General features: G+C 46.0%; 2 protein-coding genes across 2 annotated transcripts; both read right to left on the bottom strand.

Annotated features, from left to right (window-relative positions):
* Positions 1-1761: 1761 nt before the first annotated feature.
* On the bottom strand, positions 1762-7057 carry LOC142557531 (uncharacterized). Its single transcript, XM_075669449.1, has 6 exons — positions 6902-7057; positions 5306-5414; positions 4193-4303; positions 4063-4120; positions 3472-3618; positions 1762-1883 (listed from the first exon to the last, which is right to left on the bottom strand). Exons 1-6 carry the CDS (start codon positions 6922-6924, stop codon positions 1807-1809), a joined length of 525 nt encoding a protein of 174 aa, XP_075525564.1. The 5' UTR covers positions 6925-7057; the 3' UTR covers positions 1762-1806.
* Positions 7058-14436: 7379 nt separating this feature from the next.
* On the bottom strand, positions 14437-18821 carry LOC142557530 (uncharacterized). Its single transcript, XM_075669447.1, has 4 exons — positions 18713-18821; positions 17984-18486; positions 16808-16947; positions 14437-15062 (listed from the first exon to the last, which is right to left on the bottom strand). Exons 2-4 carry the CDS (start codon positions 18449-18451, stop codon positions 14750-14752), a joined length of 921 nt encoding a protein of 306 aa, XP_075525562.1. The 5' UTR covers positions 18452-18486; positions 18713-18821; the 3' UTR covers positions 14437-14749.
* Positions 18822-19003: the final 182 nt, after the last annotated feature.

Genomic DNA, 19003 nt, shown 5'->3' with positions numbered 1-19003 from the left:
ATTAATTGGTGTCCTTCAAGGCAATTGGAAGTATCTTTTACAAAATTGAGATGTCGTATACCTCCTCTAAATTTTTACTTACACAGGTCTGGTCTCTCTACGTCCCCTCTATGTTCTTTTTGCAGTGCACCTGAAACTATAGAACATTATTTTCTCTCATGCCGCCGCTTTTTAAGACAAAGAAAAATATTAGAATACTCATTTACCAAACTTGGCCTGTCGCTTACCTCGCCAAGCATTCTTTCTTTTGGGGTAACTTCACTGGCATCCAGCCACAGGGATGCTTTTCTTGCAGTTTACAATTTTATTAGAAAGACAAAAAGAGTACCTTGCTGATTTTCTACAATTATCCAAGGTTTCTATTATTTCATTTCTTTACGTTAAATTATTTTATCAAAATTCTTAACAATATTTTCATTGCAAGTCTAAATTACAGTTCTATCGTCCCACGCTCCACTATTCAAATCTAGTTTCTCTATACTTCTAACCTTACGCAAAACCGCCTGCTTCTTGGCCAATCCCCCATAGTGGGTACGCGCCACTGTCTCAGACACAAGACACGACAAGCCATAAATGAGACCACTCATTTGGTCAGTGAATGAGCTGTGCACCGAGAAACCAGGGAACTTTATCGTTGTAACTGTGGTTGTAATCGTGCTTGTTTTCCATGCTGCGGAAAGGGACACGGCGATGAAAAGTGCCGCCCTCATTTAGCGCGCACAGCATAATTCAAACCACGTTTTGCAGACTATTGAAGCAAGTTTTCTCTTGGGTTTCAAAAAAAAAAAAAAAAGAAGCCTTTGTGTAAAAAAAAAAAAAGAAAAAGCCGATTCAACGCAATGTTGGAATCTTAATGACGCGAAGCTTGTTTGAATTAGCGAGGTAGCAGCATTAGCGGAATGCCAGCACAGCTAGCCTTGTCACCTTTAGCTAGTATTAGCAGTCTATCGCACAAGAAAAATGGAGATGGATGTGCGGTGTTTGCCAAACGAAGAATGTTAGAGACGTATGCACAGAGAAGCGAGACACATATCTAAATACATTTAAGGCTTCATACCACTCGTGTCACAGTGGCACATCTAGTAGACTACAATACAGATAGGCAAAGAAAGGGCACATGCCCCATGCAAAAGCTGTCTGGGAACATGCGCTTGGACCCAAATTGGCTACATGCAAGACAACAGTCACCACATACCGGTGCCCCAAGTTGTCTGTACATATCCGCAAAAGATATATCCAGCAAAGAAATGATGACAAATCCCGAGGAAGAGACAAAGAAAGCTTTGCTTTAAGATTGTTGCCGAAGACCGTGTTCCAAAATTGCAGGTAGCAAGGAGCCAAATGAGCAGACAATGCTCTGATGCAGAGGGAGAGGTGTAGTCAGATGATCGCACTCTGTGAAGCAGCTACCACAGGCACTTAGCTCTTACAGCTTTCCTCTTGGAATATTAAAGACTGGCAACTATGCATCCTACCTATTTCGTGAACTAGCTTTGCTGGCATCAGAAAATGGCACCACCCATGGCATAGTCAATGCTTATCAGATGACATGTCTAGAGTGGGTGATTAAGTGTGTGCTAAACAAAGATAAAGAACACAACTAAAGCTTCCAGTTGTTGTCAGCACAACAAATTATTCCAGCATATTTACACATTTATTTCACACTGCAGCATCTTATGCAGCTAAGATTGTTGCTGCTTTTCCGTCAGCAGACCTGGCCTGTACAATTTCACCATCGAAGCACTTGGCCTTATGCCTGGATGTCCTCCAAAACTATGTTTAATGTATTTTCCCAGAGAAAGCAGATCACTTCTTGGACTTCTTGCATTTCTTAACCTTCTCCACCTTGTCCTTGTGTCGTTTGCTGATAGTCACCACATTATCTGAACAGAGAGAAAAAAAAGAATAGAAAGGGTAAAGCAATTCTTCGTCAAATAACCAGCATGGCATTGATGAGGTATAATCAGCATACACATAGAAAGTTAAAAGGTTCTAAACTACTCCTGAATAAAGGAAATACTTGCAACAGTTCTCTCGTTACCTTTTACGGAAACAGCTTCATGAGGAATTCTAGACACACCAAATGCTCTTAGGAGGAGCATGCTCAGAACAGATCACGTGCAAATGGGACAAATAATTTATTTGGTTTACCTGTTGTGCCTGTGTTTGAGACACTAATGAAAAATGTTTGACTGATTCATTCATTTATTAATGGGATTTAATGCCCCAAAGCAACAATAAGACACTGTGGTGCAGGGCTCTAGGTTTATTTTGATGGCCTGCAAAACCACAGCGCATGAGTTTGACTCCGTGCCGTCCCCCAACCTCACGCTCATCAGCAGCATTCCATAGCCATTGGGAAATGACAAACCTCTGCAGCATCCTTCAGAGAGCATTATTTTATTCATAGGCCTTCGAGCCAACCTCTAATAAAACCATTTTATTAATCACCATAGTTTTATTTGTTTGGTTGACAATACGTGATTGTCATGATGCTGCAAACGGAAGGCGACACTAACGGTCTAGGGCCTCTAGCACCACAGCACACATTCAACACGCTATTGCATACACAACCACACAAACGGCAATTTCTACATTGTGTGCCTGACTAGCGGCACATGCGTAAAACAATACCAGGTATGAATGCGAACAACATTCCCTGTTTAGCAACACAAACATTTTAACAGTGCTAGGCACACTTTTCACAGCAACGTTTACATACGACAGTAGTCGTACGCATCTTCAACATTACTGCCATCGATCACGTGAACACAAGGCCAGTGCGGCAGGAACACTTTGCGCATTGCTCCCTGTTATTTCTCTGTTGTGACAACTGCACTCCCTAATTATAGACCTGGGAATATCCGAATTTCAGGACTTCATTCCAGGTTCTGCAATGCCACGTTTCCTTTCTCTTGGATTAGCTGCTGCTGTGAATATGGCGTTCTTCTGCTGAGTAAAACGTAACGGGTGTAATTCCCAGAAGCAGGGGCAGCACTCCAGTAGGGGTTAAATTCAAAAACACTTGTGTGCTGAACACAGGGGACATGTTAAAGAACTACATGACCCTTAAATTAAATCTGGAGCTCCTCACTATTACATCTCTCACACCATTGTGTTGTGTTAGAACATTAAAACCCCATCCATCAACAAATCTTTCTTAGTATGACCACTTCACTTCCATTAAAAAAGCAGCCAGTTATTATCTTTGAACATTTCAAGTCCCACCAAAAATTATATGTTTACTTTGTTTACAGCTAGCACACCAGTCTATACTCTCTCTCTCTCTCTCTTTTTACTCTAACAATGTTGTGCCTCTCTACTGCTCGTCACACTACTCTCAATTTCCTTTTATGTTATTTTTTATATTGTTGATTCGATTTCTAGCCTTATAAGTGAGTACTCATAAAATACACTCATTATTATAAACTGTGCTTTTCGAGGGCCTTTGTAGGCTTTCAAAGCACTTACCTGACCCAAATGGCATAAAACGCTGTAGGGCAGTCTCATGGGCCGAGTAATCAAGTCGTGGCTGCTTTGAAGGGCTTGCGGCCTGTGGTTTATCTGGACACACTACTTTCTTTGTGAGAGTAGCCATGCCAGAAAAAACGCCTGACGCTGCGAAAGAGACCAACGTGCCAAAACCCAATCAAGACCAAGTTTACAGCATCATCAACGGCACGGTGTCAAAACGCAAGAATGCAACAGCAAAAATCAAAGGTACAGACAGTACTAAAAGTTTACAGACCACATGATACAAAAAATTTTTATTTTCCAAGAAGTTTGTGACTGCAAAAATACATTGTTTGCACACACTATAGTACAGACAGGAAATCCAAGTACCAAGCTGCATGCCCTTGCTGCAGAAATATTCAGATTTTTCTCAGCTCCTGTGACATAAAATTTGATGCTGACTGCAGCGTTTGGTTACAGCATGGGTAAACAGAACTTGTCTGCTTCTCTGTGGTTTGTTAACTCACCATGCACGTCGGCATAGCCTGGTATACCATAATTTCTACACTATAGTCAAATATGAAGAAAGTTAAAGCACACCAGACTTACCAAGCATTAGATGTTCGCCTGCTTCCTCTTGTACCAAAACAGACAACCGCTGAGTGTCCTGAATAAACCAAAGAGAATGTGACAGTTATGAGTTTAAGTCCTTTAATAACTGGATCTCCACACGACTTACCCCCCGATGCTCGTTCCTGGTGAATTCATAGCTATTCTCTCCAATTTGGAACACAGCATGGTCACCACCTCGGAGTGAAATCTTCACTCCATCCAGGTCTGAAATCTTAACCTGTTTCAAGAGACAGTGAAAACGGCCCCCAATTAACACTCAAATGTCACATGTACAACACCTGCTGTAATATTACCAGGAGCTTCTCATCCAAGAGGCATACTTAGGAGCTGTTTTATGTGTTTCTTGTTGAGCAAACATCACCACTACATGGCAAGTGCCTTAAACTCACACTCTCTACTCAATGTCCAGTTTAGCACTCTATTTAAAATTCGCCAAATAATGCTAAGCCCGATCTATCATAAATAACAAAAGTTTGTGTGACAGACCATTTTTTATAACACTGCTTACAAGCTAAATATTTGTCAGGCCGCAATTGTCCAGTAAACAACTGGAAGAACAGTTTCAAATACTAAAGGAGTACTCACATGACCTCTTAAATTTATATTTTATTGATGAATGAAAGTCCTTGAAACCCTAAAAAGGATACTGTCAAGCGTTGAAGTACCCTAAATAATTTACTAGAGTAGCTTTCCCAAGAACTGGTTTTGGTTTCAGTTTCCCGTCCGTTATGCCACTACATCAGACCACACAAAGAGTAGCAGCACAGCAGGTGACTGAGAGAGCTGGAGCAAGTGCCAAAACGTTGTGACATTCTGCTCCCACGTGACCACCTTCTGTGTCATGACACTTACACCTCTCGAGAAACGTAACTGGTTTGCAGAAAAGCTATCATAGTAAGTTATCTAGGGCGCTATGAGGCTTGCCAATAAATATTAAGCTTTCGAAGTCTAGGAATTTCATTTATTCGAAAAATGAGAAGTTACAATGCCAAAACAACATCACAATGACAAAAATGACAAATGAAATGATGTTACAATAGCAAAACAATGTCACAGCATGCCAAAATGTTTGTTATTTCATTGCTTTTCATCTGTGTAAACTTACGTTTGTTTTGACGTTGGTGGTACGTATGAGTTGTGCAATAAAATGCATTCGTTAGTTCACACGCTAGATGTCAGTGTTGCAACAATGCCTGATTTGTTATGTTTTCATACTCACGTCATTTGGAGTCTGGATGAGCCAGAGGCGGTGCTCATGTGCCGAAATTTCCTCTGCTGGGAGGGCAACACTATCAGTGGTAGCAGAGAAGCCAGTGGGAACTTGGTATCTAATTGTATTGAAAAAGTAATATGAATTGAAAGTGCACACTAGTCCCACACATAAACAAAAGCACTAATGCGACGTTAATAACTACACAAAAGTAAGGAGAGCCCATATGCATCGACAGGTTCCAGTGCGAGCAAGCAATAAAAGAAAAATGCAGAGTAGCGGTGGACACTCCGCCACGCAGTGTGAACATCTGTTGAGTCCTTAAGTAAACATACTGATTTGAAGGAATACAACAGAACGATGGCTTCAGAATTGTTCATATGAGATAACGAGTAATGTCGAAAGTATGAGTCTTTTCCCATGGCGACCCCAGTACAGACAAAAAGAAAAGACCCAAAAAACACCAAAGTAGAGGGATGTTGCAGCAGACGGCAAAATCACTTGACATGTCAACCCTCGCTCCCCACTTTCGTGAACTGATGTCCTGGGAAGGTCATTTGAGCAAGCTTGAATGAATTCTTATGAAATCGGCTACTGAAGCACCCGTGCGCTCTATCACTGAACTTCAAGAAATTGGGTGCAGTGAAGATTTTCAGAGTCTTTTTTCCCGCTCTACTTGATGCTTTCAAGGCCATTTTTTCCTTCTGATGTTTGCATTCAAAACTGCACGTTTAAGGCGCTAAAGACGCGCAGTGTGACCCTTAAATACTGAACATGTTCTTCTTTCAAAACGGAATTGTCAGAAAGATCCGGTGCGGTTAGCAATCACTCTGCCTTTCGATAACTACACTGTGGCTGACCTCCAGCTGGAGTTATGAACCATAACTGCAGGTAGCACAGCTAGGCCAGAGCCCCATTAGGCAAAGAGAAAGAAGCACTCCGAAAGAAGGATCAGATATTTATACGCGGCACTACGACTAAACAAACTGAAGGCCTCTGACCTGGCAGACCGCTTTCCTTGACGGGTAGTAGGCAGAAGCGGCTTGGAACGTTAGCACAGTTTATTATGATATAATTTAGCGCAGAATATCACTATTTGCAACGTGAAAAAAAAAAGAAGAAGAAATGAGAAAAGGTTGTGTGCTGCTGGCCAATGCCAAACAAATGCCTTCACATGCTGCTCTCACTTTCGATCATAACAAGTTCTGACTCTGGTCTTTTATTTAAGTAAGCACTTTTCTCACGTCCCCCGAAAATCGTCCAAGCTAGAGCCTCTCGATTCACGTTTCCGCCAATGACGCGAGGATGGAGGGGCTTTTAATTGAGGTGTCACGGTGCAGGGCACAGGATCACCCTTACCTCTACCTCTGTCGTGTTCGCTGGAGGCTCACTTCAGCAAACTGTGGACAAAACTCAGGCATGTGAAGCGTGCCACCCGTCTACTGCTTACAGGTCAACATAATCTTGTACACTTACATCGCCAAGTGCACTTACATTATACAGTTGCGCAACTACGAACGACGCGACAGTGACACGAAGTCCGAAACTCCTGTCACCCGTTTGTGTGTGCCAATACCTATCCCATGCAGTTGCGTCGATACTTACCTTTTAGCTTCCGCAGAAGGCATGGCAAGATGTTTGCAACAATAGAGAGGATCACAACAGTTCGCACATTAATCAACACGCCATAGAAATAACCTCCGAACACGCTCTCCACAAGCAATACTGCACGCCGCGCGCATGCATTTGGCTATGGATCGACTATCGTTGACTCTATTCGTCAACCTATTAGCCTGGGCAGCACTTGTGGTTTCGATTCCATTTGCGCGCCAAGTCCACCGTATGCGCGGTGGAAAAGGAAGACATATATGGAGCACAGTGCGTGATTTATCACATGTACAGCAAATATGAAGACACTGTGATGTTACAGTGCATGATTGATTTTGATGTTGTCTCTTTGTCTAGTGAAATAACTTGTCAACCAAATGGATTTAGAATTGCTCCCGTACGCTATAGGGAGTTTTGCCCCAGTAGTTGTTATAAAAACAATTACAAAAGTATTTCCATTCAACGCAGTAATAGTGGCATTATTAGGTATGCAACACAAAAGTATAGTTGTACTTCACGGTCGATGCGGTGCTGTCATGCACATACACTGTAAATAAAATGCAGCTTATTCAATCTTGACCGCGCTATACTCTCGAGGCAAAATCGACAGAAATTTGGGCGTATATCTCATGCGCTAACGTGTCGGTCACATCCATGTTATCATCAGCACCTCCACCATAATCATATTCAACCTCGCTGGGATAAACTGAGCTACTTTAGGTGTGCGTGTGATTACATTCAAGCTACAAAGCGTTTACCGTGATGATGCCAGTTTTCCTTACTCTCCACATCATAATTCTAAACTATCTCCAGTATAATCGGTCAGCTAACATCATTAATGCGATTAGCATTCTCAGGATACTTCACCCATTTAGCTGCATGTCTGTTTGTATACCACTGTATCTAACCTCTTTCACATGCCAATTAGTGACCCAAGTGACCCAAGTAGTGACCCAAGTGACCCCACTAGCTTAGGCCACAAGGCACGTACTGGATGCTGTCTTGCCGAGCCAACAACCTGGTGACTGCAGCATGTTATCGCCAATTGCACACCCATCGTAAGAAAGATTGCCAATCGCATTAACGTGCCAATCATCTTCAAAGGGTGGACGCGCCGCCATTTTTTATTTCTTTCAGAGCAATCGCGTATTCATCTGTCCCGACTTCTCAGTTAAATAACAGTAATTTGTTCCTAGTTTAACATATTCCAGTTTTTCATTCTTTCCTGCACCTATCGGTGCGTTCAAGCCGCCCGATCCTTGTCCATCCTCTACTGTGGGTACGTGCCATGCCTTGAAGAGTCATCATCATCTGGAATGCACCATCGGGAACCTCTCAAAATTCGCCCTTCTCGTGAAAGGCATTCTCTGAGTCATCGACGCTGCGGCGAAAAATGTCCGCCCCGAAACAAAGCGCCGGGAAAGACAACAATGCCCCCGTCCTGACGACGCCGATTTCACGCTGCGCCAGCGGTGCCCATGGGACGTCCCGGAACCGGCGGTCCGCTACGTCGGCGGCCAAGAAAGAGGCCGTGTCCGAACGGACGGTGTCCAGGCAGGTGAAGAAGCCCGCCATGTCGGCCAGCGCCGGCTCCAAGCCTGTGATTCTGGACACGGACCAACTGGACTCCCTGCTCAAGGACCTCCCGGCGTCAGATGCGGCCGTAGCGGAGAGCGCGTCGTCGAATGGCAAACCCGCAGAGGAGCAAGGCGATTCGGTGGTGAAGGGAGCGGTTCGCGGGAAGACCGTGTCTGCGTCCACGGGTCCCGTCAAAGTGGTCACCACAGAGAACCACCGCGTCGTGACTGACGAGATCGGGTGAGGCAATTAGTACGTTGGTCGCAACTCGCGTCGGATCCACGTCAACGTGCGCTTTGACACATTTCTGCCGGCTGGCTCAATTCCTATAGTCTCTACAGTTTCAGTATCTATCGCGTTTTTTTTTGTCTCCCATATGTAGTTGTTTTCTTTTCTCTTTGCATATATGGACGAATCTGCGCCCGCGCTATGTCCGTGCAATCTTCAACGTCCCACTGATGTGGTCGTTCCTGAAGTCTCACTCCTGGTCTCAATCTCAGCAGCCATACTTGCATTGGATGAATGTTTGACCTCTTTTTACTACTGAGGCGTTAACGGCTCTCTGTAGATGACCGCTGCTAATCCCGCTGTCTTGTACACTTGACCTTTTTAGCTTGGCTATATATACATATAGTACACCCCTGTCTCGCAGAACAAATGAAGCATTGTGTGCAACCTGAAAGCTATAATTGCCTGCTGAAACCACGCGTGACAACGTGAAGACATTTGAACGGATGCGGCACCGCATATACCGCTTGAAATGAAGACATCTCGCACTGCTTGATATGTACAGTCACGATCCTGACACCTTACATCGGTATCGACAGAAAAGAAAACGGCAGCCCAACCGCAAGCTGCAGTTAGGAGAAAACAGTTGGTTTTAAAAGCTGCACACTTGGTTACGTGAGGGACCCCGTAGTGAAGGGCTCCCGATAAATTTTGACCATTTGAGTTTCCTTAACGTGCCCTCAAAGCGCTGTGACATGCACAAGCGTGATTGCCTTCCGCCCCTTCGAAACGCGGCCGCCGTGGTGGGAAATTAATCCGTCACATGCCTCGTGCTCAGGCACCACAAAAACTGCGGTTAGGTTATCGTTATGTTTAGGTTAGGCTCAACTGGAAGAGCAGCGCAACAAGTGGTCTCTCCCTTCTCTCTGACAGATTCGATGCCCCGCGAGAGGACACGACGACGACGTCATTCGAAGCGCACGTGCGCATGCGCATGTCTCGTCCGCGGGTGCCAGAGGGCAAAGCCTTCGGCAGAGCAGCGCGGGAAGACCAGCCTATACACGGCCGAGGGGCGGCCACTTCCCAGGACAACCGACGATCGTCGTCACGTCATTCAGCCTCGGGAAGGACGTCGTCGCCATCGGCCTGTGCCGACTTCGGCGGAGGCGTCGCCGATGTCCAAACCGGTAAACCGTCCCATTGACGGGCCAAGCTGCCGTCAATTCAGGCACCAGGCAAACAAGTTAGGTGTAATTTCGTTGCGTATAGACGAAGTCGAGACTCCTATAGCTTCGATTGTATCATCAATCCAGAGCAGGGAAGGTCGATCGGCATGGGCTATAAGACTATCAAGGCCCACATACTGATTATAACTATACCCAAGTGCGCAGACTATTAATGGAGCACCGCGGCGGAGTGCTTACCTTTCACATCATCGTTCCTAGCACGGTGCACACTTAGCAGTAATTTCACGGGGGTGCATATATAAACGGCGAAAGGGATTGCTGCTAATCTTTATTTGCTGGTTCTGCACGTATACGTGTCCCTTAATCATTCGCTCTCGTGTCCACTAGCGAAATTTGCAATCTTAATAAGCTTAGTGTTCCGTACAAATCTAGCTCCCGTATAGCTGGGAATCGAAACTACTATACCACGCCCAGCGCGTACATATGGATGAACGGTTCGACGGCTACTCGTCATGTCGGACATAAAAACCATTACTTAATAACATTTTGAGATTGTCCGATGCGAAACATTCCGACGAGCTACGCCCCGCTGCTACATACCGAGAGAGGTTCGGGTCACATATACAGGTATGTTTATTCGCGTGGTCTTGCCGACGCATCGACTGCGATCGTCACCACGTGCTGCCGTGGACACGTACTCCTATACTAATGAGTAGTAGTAGTAGTAGTAGTAGTAGTAGTAGTAGTAGTAGTAGTAGTAGTAGTAGTAGTAGTAGTAGTAGTAGTACAGTAGTGCTAATGTTAGACATATACCCGTACGTCAAATGCTGCTTATGCGCTTCAGTAGATCAGATGCAGCGCGGCGCTGCGAAATTCGAGTCCGCCAATTATAAGTCGAAATTTCGCCGCACGTGGTTGCTGTCTGTTGCTGTGGCTAGGATTGGAGGCAGTTCGCGGCATGTGAAAACGGACTTTACGACCAACAGGCACATAGCTTTGAGCCCCTGACACTAATAAAATTCCGCTATATACGTCGTCGAATTTGTCATCTTGTCAGAATTCTGACTGACCCAAAAGCCCAAAACATGGCGGCATTCAACAATGCACATATGGCGAAATATTGGCAGCGTCCAGAATAACATATATATATATATATATATATATATATATATATATACCACTGAATCTGCAAGTGTTCCGCTCATGCAGTAGATGCAAATACTGGTTCCCCTGTTCTGCTGGCTCAACGACGGAAGCCGCAAGACGTTATAACACGCGCGACGTCGCCCGTTCCAGGAGCTCGCACCACGTGCGGCTGCGACCACGGTGCTTGCTGCTGCTGTTGCTGCTGCTGCTGCTGCGCGCGCAGCAGCAGCGATCGAGAGACGGCGGCCTGCTGCAGCGCCAGTGGCAGCAGCACCTGCTCGTCCTGCTCGCAGGAGGAAGCGTACAAGACGGACGCGTCGTCCCCGCGAGACCAGTGGTTCAGCGCCGGCAGCGCCTCCACGACGTCGGCCTGCAGCAACTGCCGCGAGCCAGAGATTGGCGCTCTGCTGCGCACCAGTAAGTTCCGAACGCGGCGTGTGACTATTTCGTTGCTGTGACACATCGAAACGGCTCTGGGGACACTTCGCGACGAACGGGCGTTTGGAATATAACGTGACCAGAGAAAGACTGTCGCTGCGTCTTTCTTGTTGGCAGACATCGCGAACAGCGCAGACGAGTGGATATATCTAAGAACAGCAATACGGCAGTTCGTTATGCGTTGAACGAAAGCCGAACAGTCCAACGTGCACTGTAAAATAATTTACACCATTAAGAGTGAAAAAGGGAGATGTGTCTATAACTAACACTTTTAGGGTGTCGGTTATCTAACTAACTCCCTAAGGGTGTGGGTTATAGACACATTTACACCCCTTTTCACTTTTAAGGGTGTAAAAGATCTTACAGCGTGGTTATAAAGAACAGGCTTATGCGCTAAAAGTAGATTGACATGTCACGTGGTCTGATGCACTTTGTGGTACGTTCGTTATACACAAATATTCGTTATTTCTATGCACTGCATGGAAAAAAAGGCGCAATCGAGGAATCCATTTACTGAAAACAAGACTATGCGGGTATAAATAGTATAGGCAGTAAATTTTACGTGTGCCTTGAACTATGTCCCAGCGTGCACTAATGACGGCGTTCTGTACGCGGGACATCGTGTGACCTTAATTGCTCCAGTCCAATCCCATAAACGCCGGAATGTGTAGCACTTGAAAATCATTCCCGTCCTTCCTGATAGCCAGAAAAATAACACGATTTTCCTGAACGCCGTGTTTGCGACATGCAAACGGCTTTCTGCCGCGCTGGCAGCGGACGCGCGGAGTTTTATATATGCACTGTCCTGTTCGTTATATGAGGGAGTTATTTTACTTGAGTGTCGGTCAGTAAGTTTCGCGTGTCCGATGTTGAGAATAGTTCGCTTTATCCGGGTTCGTTATATATATTCGGGTTCGACTGCGCTTATAGTAAATGGCTTATCGAAAGGACGGCAGACGTATGCGGCCTAAATGTGTGGAGGCGGGATCATCTAAACTTAATTAGTATACTGTCGAGATCCTCTGGACTGCTGCACGTGAGTCCATAAAACTTGTGTGCTGCCGCTTCTACAGTACTTTTGACGTAGGGCCGAACGAAGATTCACAGAAGTCCAGAGGGCTCCAGAGCTCCCGTTGGAAAGGTCTATATATATTCGTTCCTCACCTGCATACAACCACGCATTACGTTTACCTTTCCGTCTCTCGCCTTTCTCTTGACCGCAGCCGCCTCTTTCTGCGAGACCTTGGCCCAGGCACTCAGCAACGAGCAGCACGGAACCAGGAAGCACTGACCGGCACATTCCGACATCGGAAGAACGCCGTGCAGCTATAGCGGGAAACGTTATACCTTCCACTGCTCCTGCAATCTCTCTGTTAATACAATGTCCGCCGTCCAGCGACCGCCATTTCCGCGTATATCTTCAATAAGTCGAGCACGGTCGGTCCTGGACTAGCAGATCCTGCAGCTGCCGTTCCTGTAGAACGATCTGACCGCGGCAGCTTTTTTTTTTTATAACAGTACGAATCGACGTTCGTCTTCAAGCTCTATCAGTAAATTACTCTTCTGCAATACCGAGGAATTCGGTCTTATACCTCAGACAGAAAAGACACAAAAACGAAAGACAGCTATATAGGCGGCCTGACGGCGCCTCGAAGTTCACGCAGCAAGCAGTTCACCGTGACATCATGGGCATCGTCCATTGAAGTAATCTTCTCGGGTCTAGTTATCTTTTATTAGTAAAGATTAACTGCACTGTATTCTAAAATCTCAAACGAGTGGACTCTATAAGCTTCAAGAACTGCAACTAACTGAGCCCCAGTGATCCAAATACACTCTTAGGCAAAGTTACACCCTTTCGCTTGCCCCTTCTGCCACACAACGATAATCGTTATCTGCCTTGATGCGTTTCCTTTCTTTAACGCTGCGAGCCCGGAACTTTCCAGTGACGAACGGCGCGCGCGTTATCAGAAGGGGCACTCCAAAGGGTGTAAACTGTTCTAAGCTGATAACGCGCGTGCCGTTCGTTACTGGAAAGTACCGGGCTCACAGCGTTAAAGAAAGGAAACGCATCAAGGCAGATAATGATTATTGTTGTGTGGCAGAAGGGGCAAGCGAAAGGGTGTAACTTTGCCTAAGAGTGTACGAAAAAAAAAAACGCGAAACGATTTGTGACGTCACACTGACGTAGCAGCGCGGAGGCTTCGGGGTGAAATTTAAAAAAAAAGAATGGGGCTTGAAATAGCAGTTTATCAGTCTAGAGCAGAGTTTCTTAAGCTTTTCCAGAACGTGCCCTTTTTTTAGTAGTGCCAAACACAACATGACCCCCCACCCCTTCAACTTCTTTACGATAGCGCAGATACATTCCCATTTTAATTTATTTAAAAAAACATAAACGACAGCAGAACCAGCTACAAAATTACTTGGTAATGTTCTTTTTCTTTAGTCAGGTATTTTAATGACAACAACGTATTTGCTTTCTTGGTACAATCATGTTTGCTGAACTCCATTTCTGCAGTTTCGGTGAGACAGAACTGGCTACGGTTAGGAGGCCGTGATCGGTAAAGTTTTCCGTGTGCATGTTTACGTTTACCTGCTGCATATAACTGTGTGTCTCTGCACTAAGACAAAATTACACTCTTTGGGTGTATCTTGCCACATAACGATAAACGTCATCTGTCTTGTCCGCATTTCCTTTCTTTAACGCTGCGAGCCCGGTACTTCCCAGTAACGAATCGAACGGCATGCGCGTTATTAGCATGCCACAGCATTGCCGACAGGAAAGTAGCGGGCGCGGCGTTTTCATGAAAGGAACCGCAAGCAATTAAGGCAGATGATTATTATCGTTGTGTGGCAGATATACACCCCAAAGGGGGCACCTTCGTCTCGGAGTGTGTGGCTCACGACCCAATTGGGAGCAATGACCCGTCCCTTGAGAAACACTGGCGTAGATATTGATTTACATTGCGTTTCTCTTTAGTACGTCACTTTATTTCAAACAAGAAAGCTTTCGGTTTCAAAATAACAATGCGTATATAAGTTTTATCTGAAAACCAGCACTGTCAGTGGCGGCCTGCACTCACACTGCTAATGGCCTACAAAGCTTCAAGGTGCGGCCTGCTCGGGGCGATTCTCGTTCGGCTCCCGGTCCGTCTGCACGGCTGCATTGCTTTCGGTTTCAAAATAACAATGCGTATATACGTTTTATGTATCTGAAAACCAGCACTGTCAGTGGCGGCCTGCACTGACACTGCTAATGGCCAACAAAGCTTCAAGGTGCGGCCTGCTCGGGGCGATTCTCGTTCGGCTCCCGGTCCGTCTGCACGGCTGCATTCCTGGTGTCGCGGCAGCGGACTCTCTTCAGCAGCGCAGCGAACTCGCCGCGCATTCTGGTGATGACGTCCCACAGCTGCTGGTGTATCTCCTGCAACGACTGCCGCTGGTTGTCGCCGCCGTCAACGCCGCCCGCGCGGAAGTCGGCTTTCCTTGCAGCGGCGCCACCGTCGCTGGCAGGGCGACGACTGGCCCGGCTACGACCCGGTGAGCCGCAGGCCAGCCGGGACCTGGCTTGGATCAACGCCAGCCTGCGTGCGCCATCGTTGACAGGACCGAGGATTGCATTTGATGCGCATTTTAATTATTGCAAGCTTCGAAGCCATACCATAGAATAAAGAATAGCCATACGACTAAAGCTAAGATGAAGCCGCACATGTACGCACGCGCGCTTTCCAAGCGCGGCTGTATCGGAAACAGCCTTCACCTGTGTATTTATAGAAAAGTGCTGACGCTACAAAGAAAAAAAAAAATATGTCTTCTTTCTCCCCCCCCCCCCCCCGCCGGTTTACAATGCGTATGACTGCAGCCTTCGTAATCACAGCATGAAGACTCAATTCTTAGAAACCGCGACAACTCATTACTTATGTTATTTTCATCCTTTAATGACACCTAGTGAAGGTACGCCACGCCAAGCGCGACTTTGTGCGTGGATTTGGGGATCTTTGAATGCTGTCGCGTTCCACTTTTAAAGGCGAAGCTTAAGCGTCCTCCTCTTTTTTTTTCCACCGACAGACCCGCATGCACCAACATCCACTAATGAGCAATAGGCAGTATGAGGCATGGCTTGCGGACGAGAGAGCCAATTGGCTCTTCTGGACCAAGCCCAGCGAGCCACTCGTGCCAGTAGGGCCCTGGAATAGGGGCCCCGACAATCGTGCCTTACTTTATTTATTTTTAATAAAGTTTTCACTCGCTCACTCACTGCACAGCTGTCATTAGCGCTCGCGCGCGCACTGCACATTTATATAGTCTTCCTGCTGAGCAGCTGCGTTCAACACGCCGTGGTGAACGTCCAGCTAAATCTACGCAATCCTCTGACCGAAGCCGACAGTCTTCTTTCGGTCTCATCTAGCGCACCACCCTAAAAGATATATTCAGTAAGAAACTCCGGCATCGGAGCCAGCAGTCGAAGATGTGGAGTTCAAAAGTCACTCGTGAGCGCGAGCGGTGGTTCGATGGGCTCGGCTGGGCGCTCTTGGGCGCGGCCGGCCAGGACTGGGCCCGGGCCATGCTGGCGCGGACTGAGGGACCGCGCCGTTGCCACCATATTTAGTGGCGAACTCTATACACGGCTTCTCGTTGCGCCTGCGTTGTGAGACGCCTTCAGCGTTACGCTGAATCTTGCTATCGCTTTCGGTGCCTCCTTCGCCTTCTGTCGGAACTGACAATTTCTTTATCGGAAGGCCGGGTGCATTGCATTCTACGGGAGACTCGACTTTTATTCAGCCACAACGGCCCAAATACGAAACAAACACTTCGAAATCCTTGACATGATGCTGACGTACCGACTCTGAGGGTTCAGGGCGAAATAAAAAGAAAAAAAAAGGGGGAGGGGGCGAGGGGAATAAATAAACGCACCTTTGATCTTTATTGTAAAATAACAGAAAGTTGGGCGAGTTGGTACGATAACATATTCTTGGTTTGTAGCACGAAGTGACACACACACAGCGCTCGTCCTGTCTTCTTCTATAGTGTCTGTATTTGTCACTTCGCGCTACAAACCAAGATCTTTATTGTCTCTCTTAATATTCACACATGCCATTATTATAGCGAAACAAACGAAAATAAAGCTTAAAAAGTGTACTACATAGTCTCTCTTTGGTGGCTCCATTTAACGGTCCCGCACACGGTACACAATGTGAAAATGGGTGTAAATGTGTGTACAACTCGCACCCTAATGGTGTGATTTACATAAGGGTGTCAGTTATAGAAAAATTTACACCCTTTTTAAACTTTCAAGGATGTGAATTATTTTACTGTGTAGTGCACTTGCCTCAGCGCGTCGTTGTGGGCCTCGAGTCGACGCGTGAGGTCTGCGCGCTGAAACCTCTCGGTGAGCAGCGACTCCACGCGTGTCTTGGACTGGCGCTCTGCTTCACACAGCTCGCGCTGCTCTTGCTCCAGCTGAGCGACCTGTGTGGAGAGATATTGTATGCGGACTGCATATTGCGCACGGTAATACGGGTAGACTGTAGAGCGTGTGCAGTCGAACGCCTTTATGAGGAAGTGCTTGGGGGCCTCCGAGGTTATTCGTTGTACAGGTCACTTCGTTGTAAAAGTCGTGCACCGCACAGCTCACCGTAGAAGCGGCACAGAATTATTCCTTCGTTATACAGGTATTTCGTTACAGAGACGCTCGACTGCATACTTTCGAATCCATCGCAATGACATAATATATATATATATATATATATATATATATATATATATATATATATATATATATATATATATATATATATATATATATATATAATTTTGTATAGCTCGTCTTTTGTATAGCCCCCTCTGCTGCAGTGTTTTAATGACTCTGTATATACTGTATGACTCTGACTACTGTATATGACTGTATATATGACTGTACTGTATATGACTCTGACTACTGAATGACTCTGAGATACTGTATATAGACAGATGGATACATAGATACATAATTAAATATTTGTGTTTATAAAATGATTTTCCTTTGAGGGTTGGTGATCCTATAGTCACGTGGTCCTAGTTCAAGGGAGGAACTAGTCCCCAGAACCGTGGGTGACTGTAGGACAATGTATGGGAAGAAACACAAGCGAGGAGGCACAAATTTTGCAGGCACAAATTAAAGTCGCGGAGGTCGCATTCCGGTATGGGCGGATCGCTAAAACGCTCGTGTACTTATATTTAGGTGCCCGTTAAAGAACGTATACCCCTGGCGGTCAAAATTAATCCGGAGCGCGTCTCCACAGTACGGCGTCCATCCTAACCCATTGTGTGGTTTCGTTACGTTAAACACCCTTATTTATTTATTTATACTTTTATTTATCGTGTTTTTTGCAAGCGTATACGTTGTTGTTTCCATTGTTCTACGCGCACGTTACTGATGCATTGTACGAGTGTTTGCAAAAAGCCAGCTGGATCAGCAACCGCTTCGCAACAGCCCAAAGCAATCAATGAGAACACGGATATATACCTCAAAGCGAAATTCCTGCAGCAGCTTTCTCATCTCGAATCCTTCGGCGACGCCACTGGAATCCTGCGACTTCAGCTCTTCGACTCTTCTCTCCAGGTCGGCCGCTGCGCTCCCGAGTTCGGCGTTCTGTTTTTCCAGCGCGTCGCACTTCGCTTCGACTTGCGAGCACTGGCGTTCCAGCGCACGGGCTTCTTCCTTAACTTTGGACACTTCTTGCGTCAGCGACTCAGCCTCGCGTTCCAGCTCTCGCAAGATGGCCGACTCCTGTCGAGCGGCGTCTCTGCGAAGTTGCTCGACTTTGAGGTCGATGGCCCTCAAACGCGCTTCCAAGCGAAATTTCTTGCGTTCCAAGCTGTCGATTTCCTTCTCGTAATCGGCGTCCCTCTGCTGACGCAGCGAGAGCTCCTCGAGGTTAAACGACAGCGCCGATGCCGCGGCGTCGCAGTCGAAGTTGATTTCGTTCGACATATCTATGCAGCTCTCCCGTGTGTCACTTTCTCCTTCTGCGAATATACAGAACATATACAACACACACTAGAAATCAGATGAGGTACGTTAATATTTTAAAGCTGAGATAAAGCGAGCGTTAAGTTTCGCGACAGGCTGCACTTCTGTGATGCAGAATTGCAAAGACTATACGCAGTGACGCAGGACCACAACTACAGAGAAACTACAAACCACTATCCTGTTCGATGCCAGAACTATGAATTAAACCGCCGTGCGTCTCACCAAACTTTGAATGGATGTCACTTGCAGTATATCCTGCGTGTATCTTATCAAAAGACGAACGTGCGCGGACAAAACGAAAATCGAAAGCCAGAAACGCCGTCTGCTAAAAAGTGGCGATGACAATGATAGTAAATGTGTATCGAAAACACTTTTCAATTTAAACAACAATATTTGTGCTATAATTTCAGAAATTTAATAAAGTAAGATTGTTTGAAGTTAACCATAATGTTAGTTTGCTGCTAATATTTAATAAAATCACGTGATATAGTATAAAGCGACATCTGGCGGCAA

The sequence above is a fragment of the Dermacentor variabilis genome, chromosome 9 (assembly GCF_050947875.1).
Source record: "Dermacentor variabilis isolate Ectoservices chromosome 9, ASM5094787v1, whole genome shotgun sequence".
Taxonomy (NCBI): Eukaryota; Metazoa; Arthropoda; class Arachnida; order Ixodida; family Ixodidae; genus Dermacentor; species Dermacentor variabilis.
The sequence above is the reverse complement of the archived record's forward strand: the minus strand, read 5'-3'. Positions and strand labels throughout refer to the sequence as shown.

Coding starts and splice junctions, on each gene's coding strand:
- LOC142557530 (XM_075669447.1), bottom strand. CDS start 18,451: ATGTCGAACGAAATCAACTTCGACTGCGACGCCGCGGCATCGGCGCTG. Junction 16,948..17,983: donor TGCAGGAATTTCGCTTTGAG/GTATATATCCGT, acceptor CTCTCCACACAG/GTCGCTCAGCTGGAGCAAGA. Junction 15,063..16,807: donor GCCCACAACGACGCGCTGAG/GCAAGTGCACTA, acceptor TGGCGCACGCAG/GCTGGCGTTGATCCAAGCCA.
- LOC142557531 (XM_075669449.1), bottom strand. CDS start 6,924: ATGCCTTCTGCGGAAGCTAAAAG. Junction 4,121..4,192: donor CCAGGAACGAGCATCGGGGG/GTAAGTCGTGTG, acceptor TGGTTTATTCAG/GACACTCAGCGGTTGTCTGT. Junction 1,884..3,471: donor TTTTATGCCATTTGGGTCAG/GTAAGTGCTTTG, acceptor CTCTCTGTTCAG/ATAATGTGGTGACTATCAGC.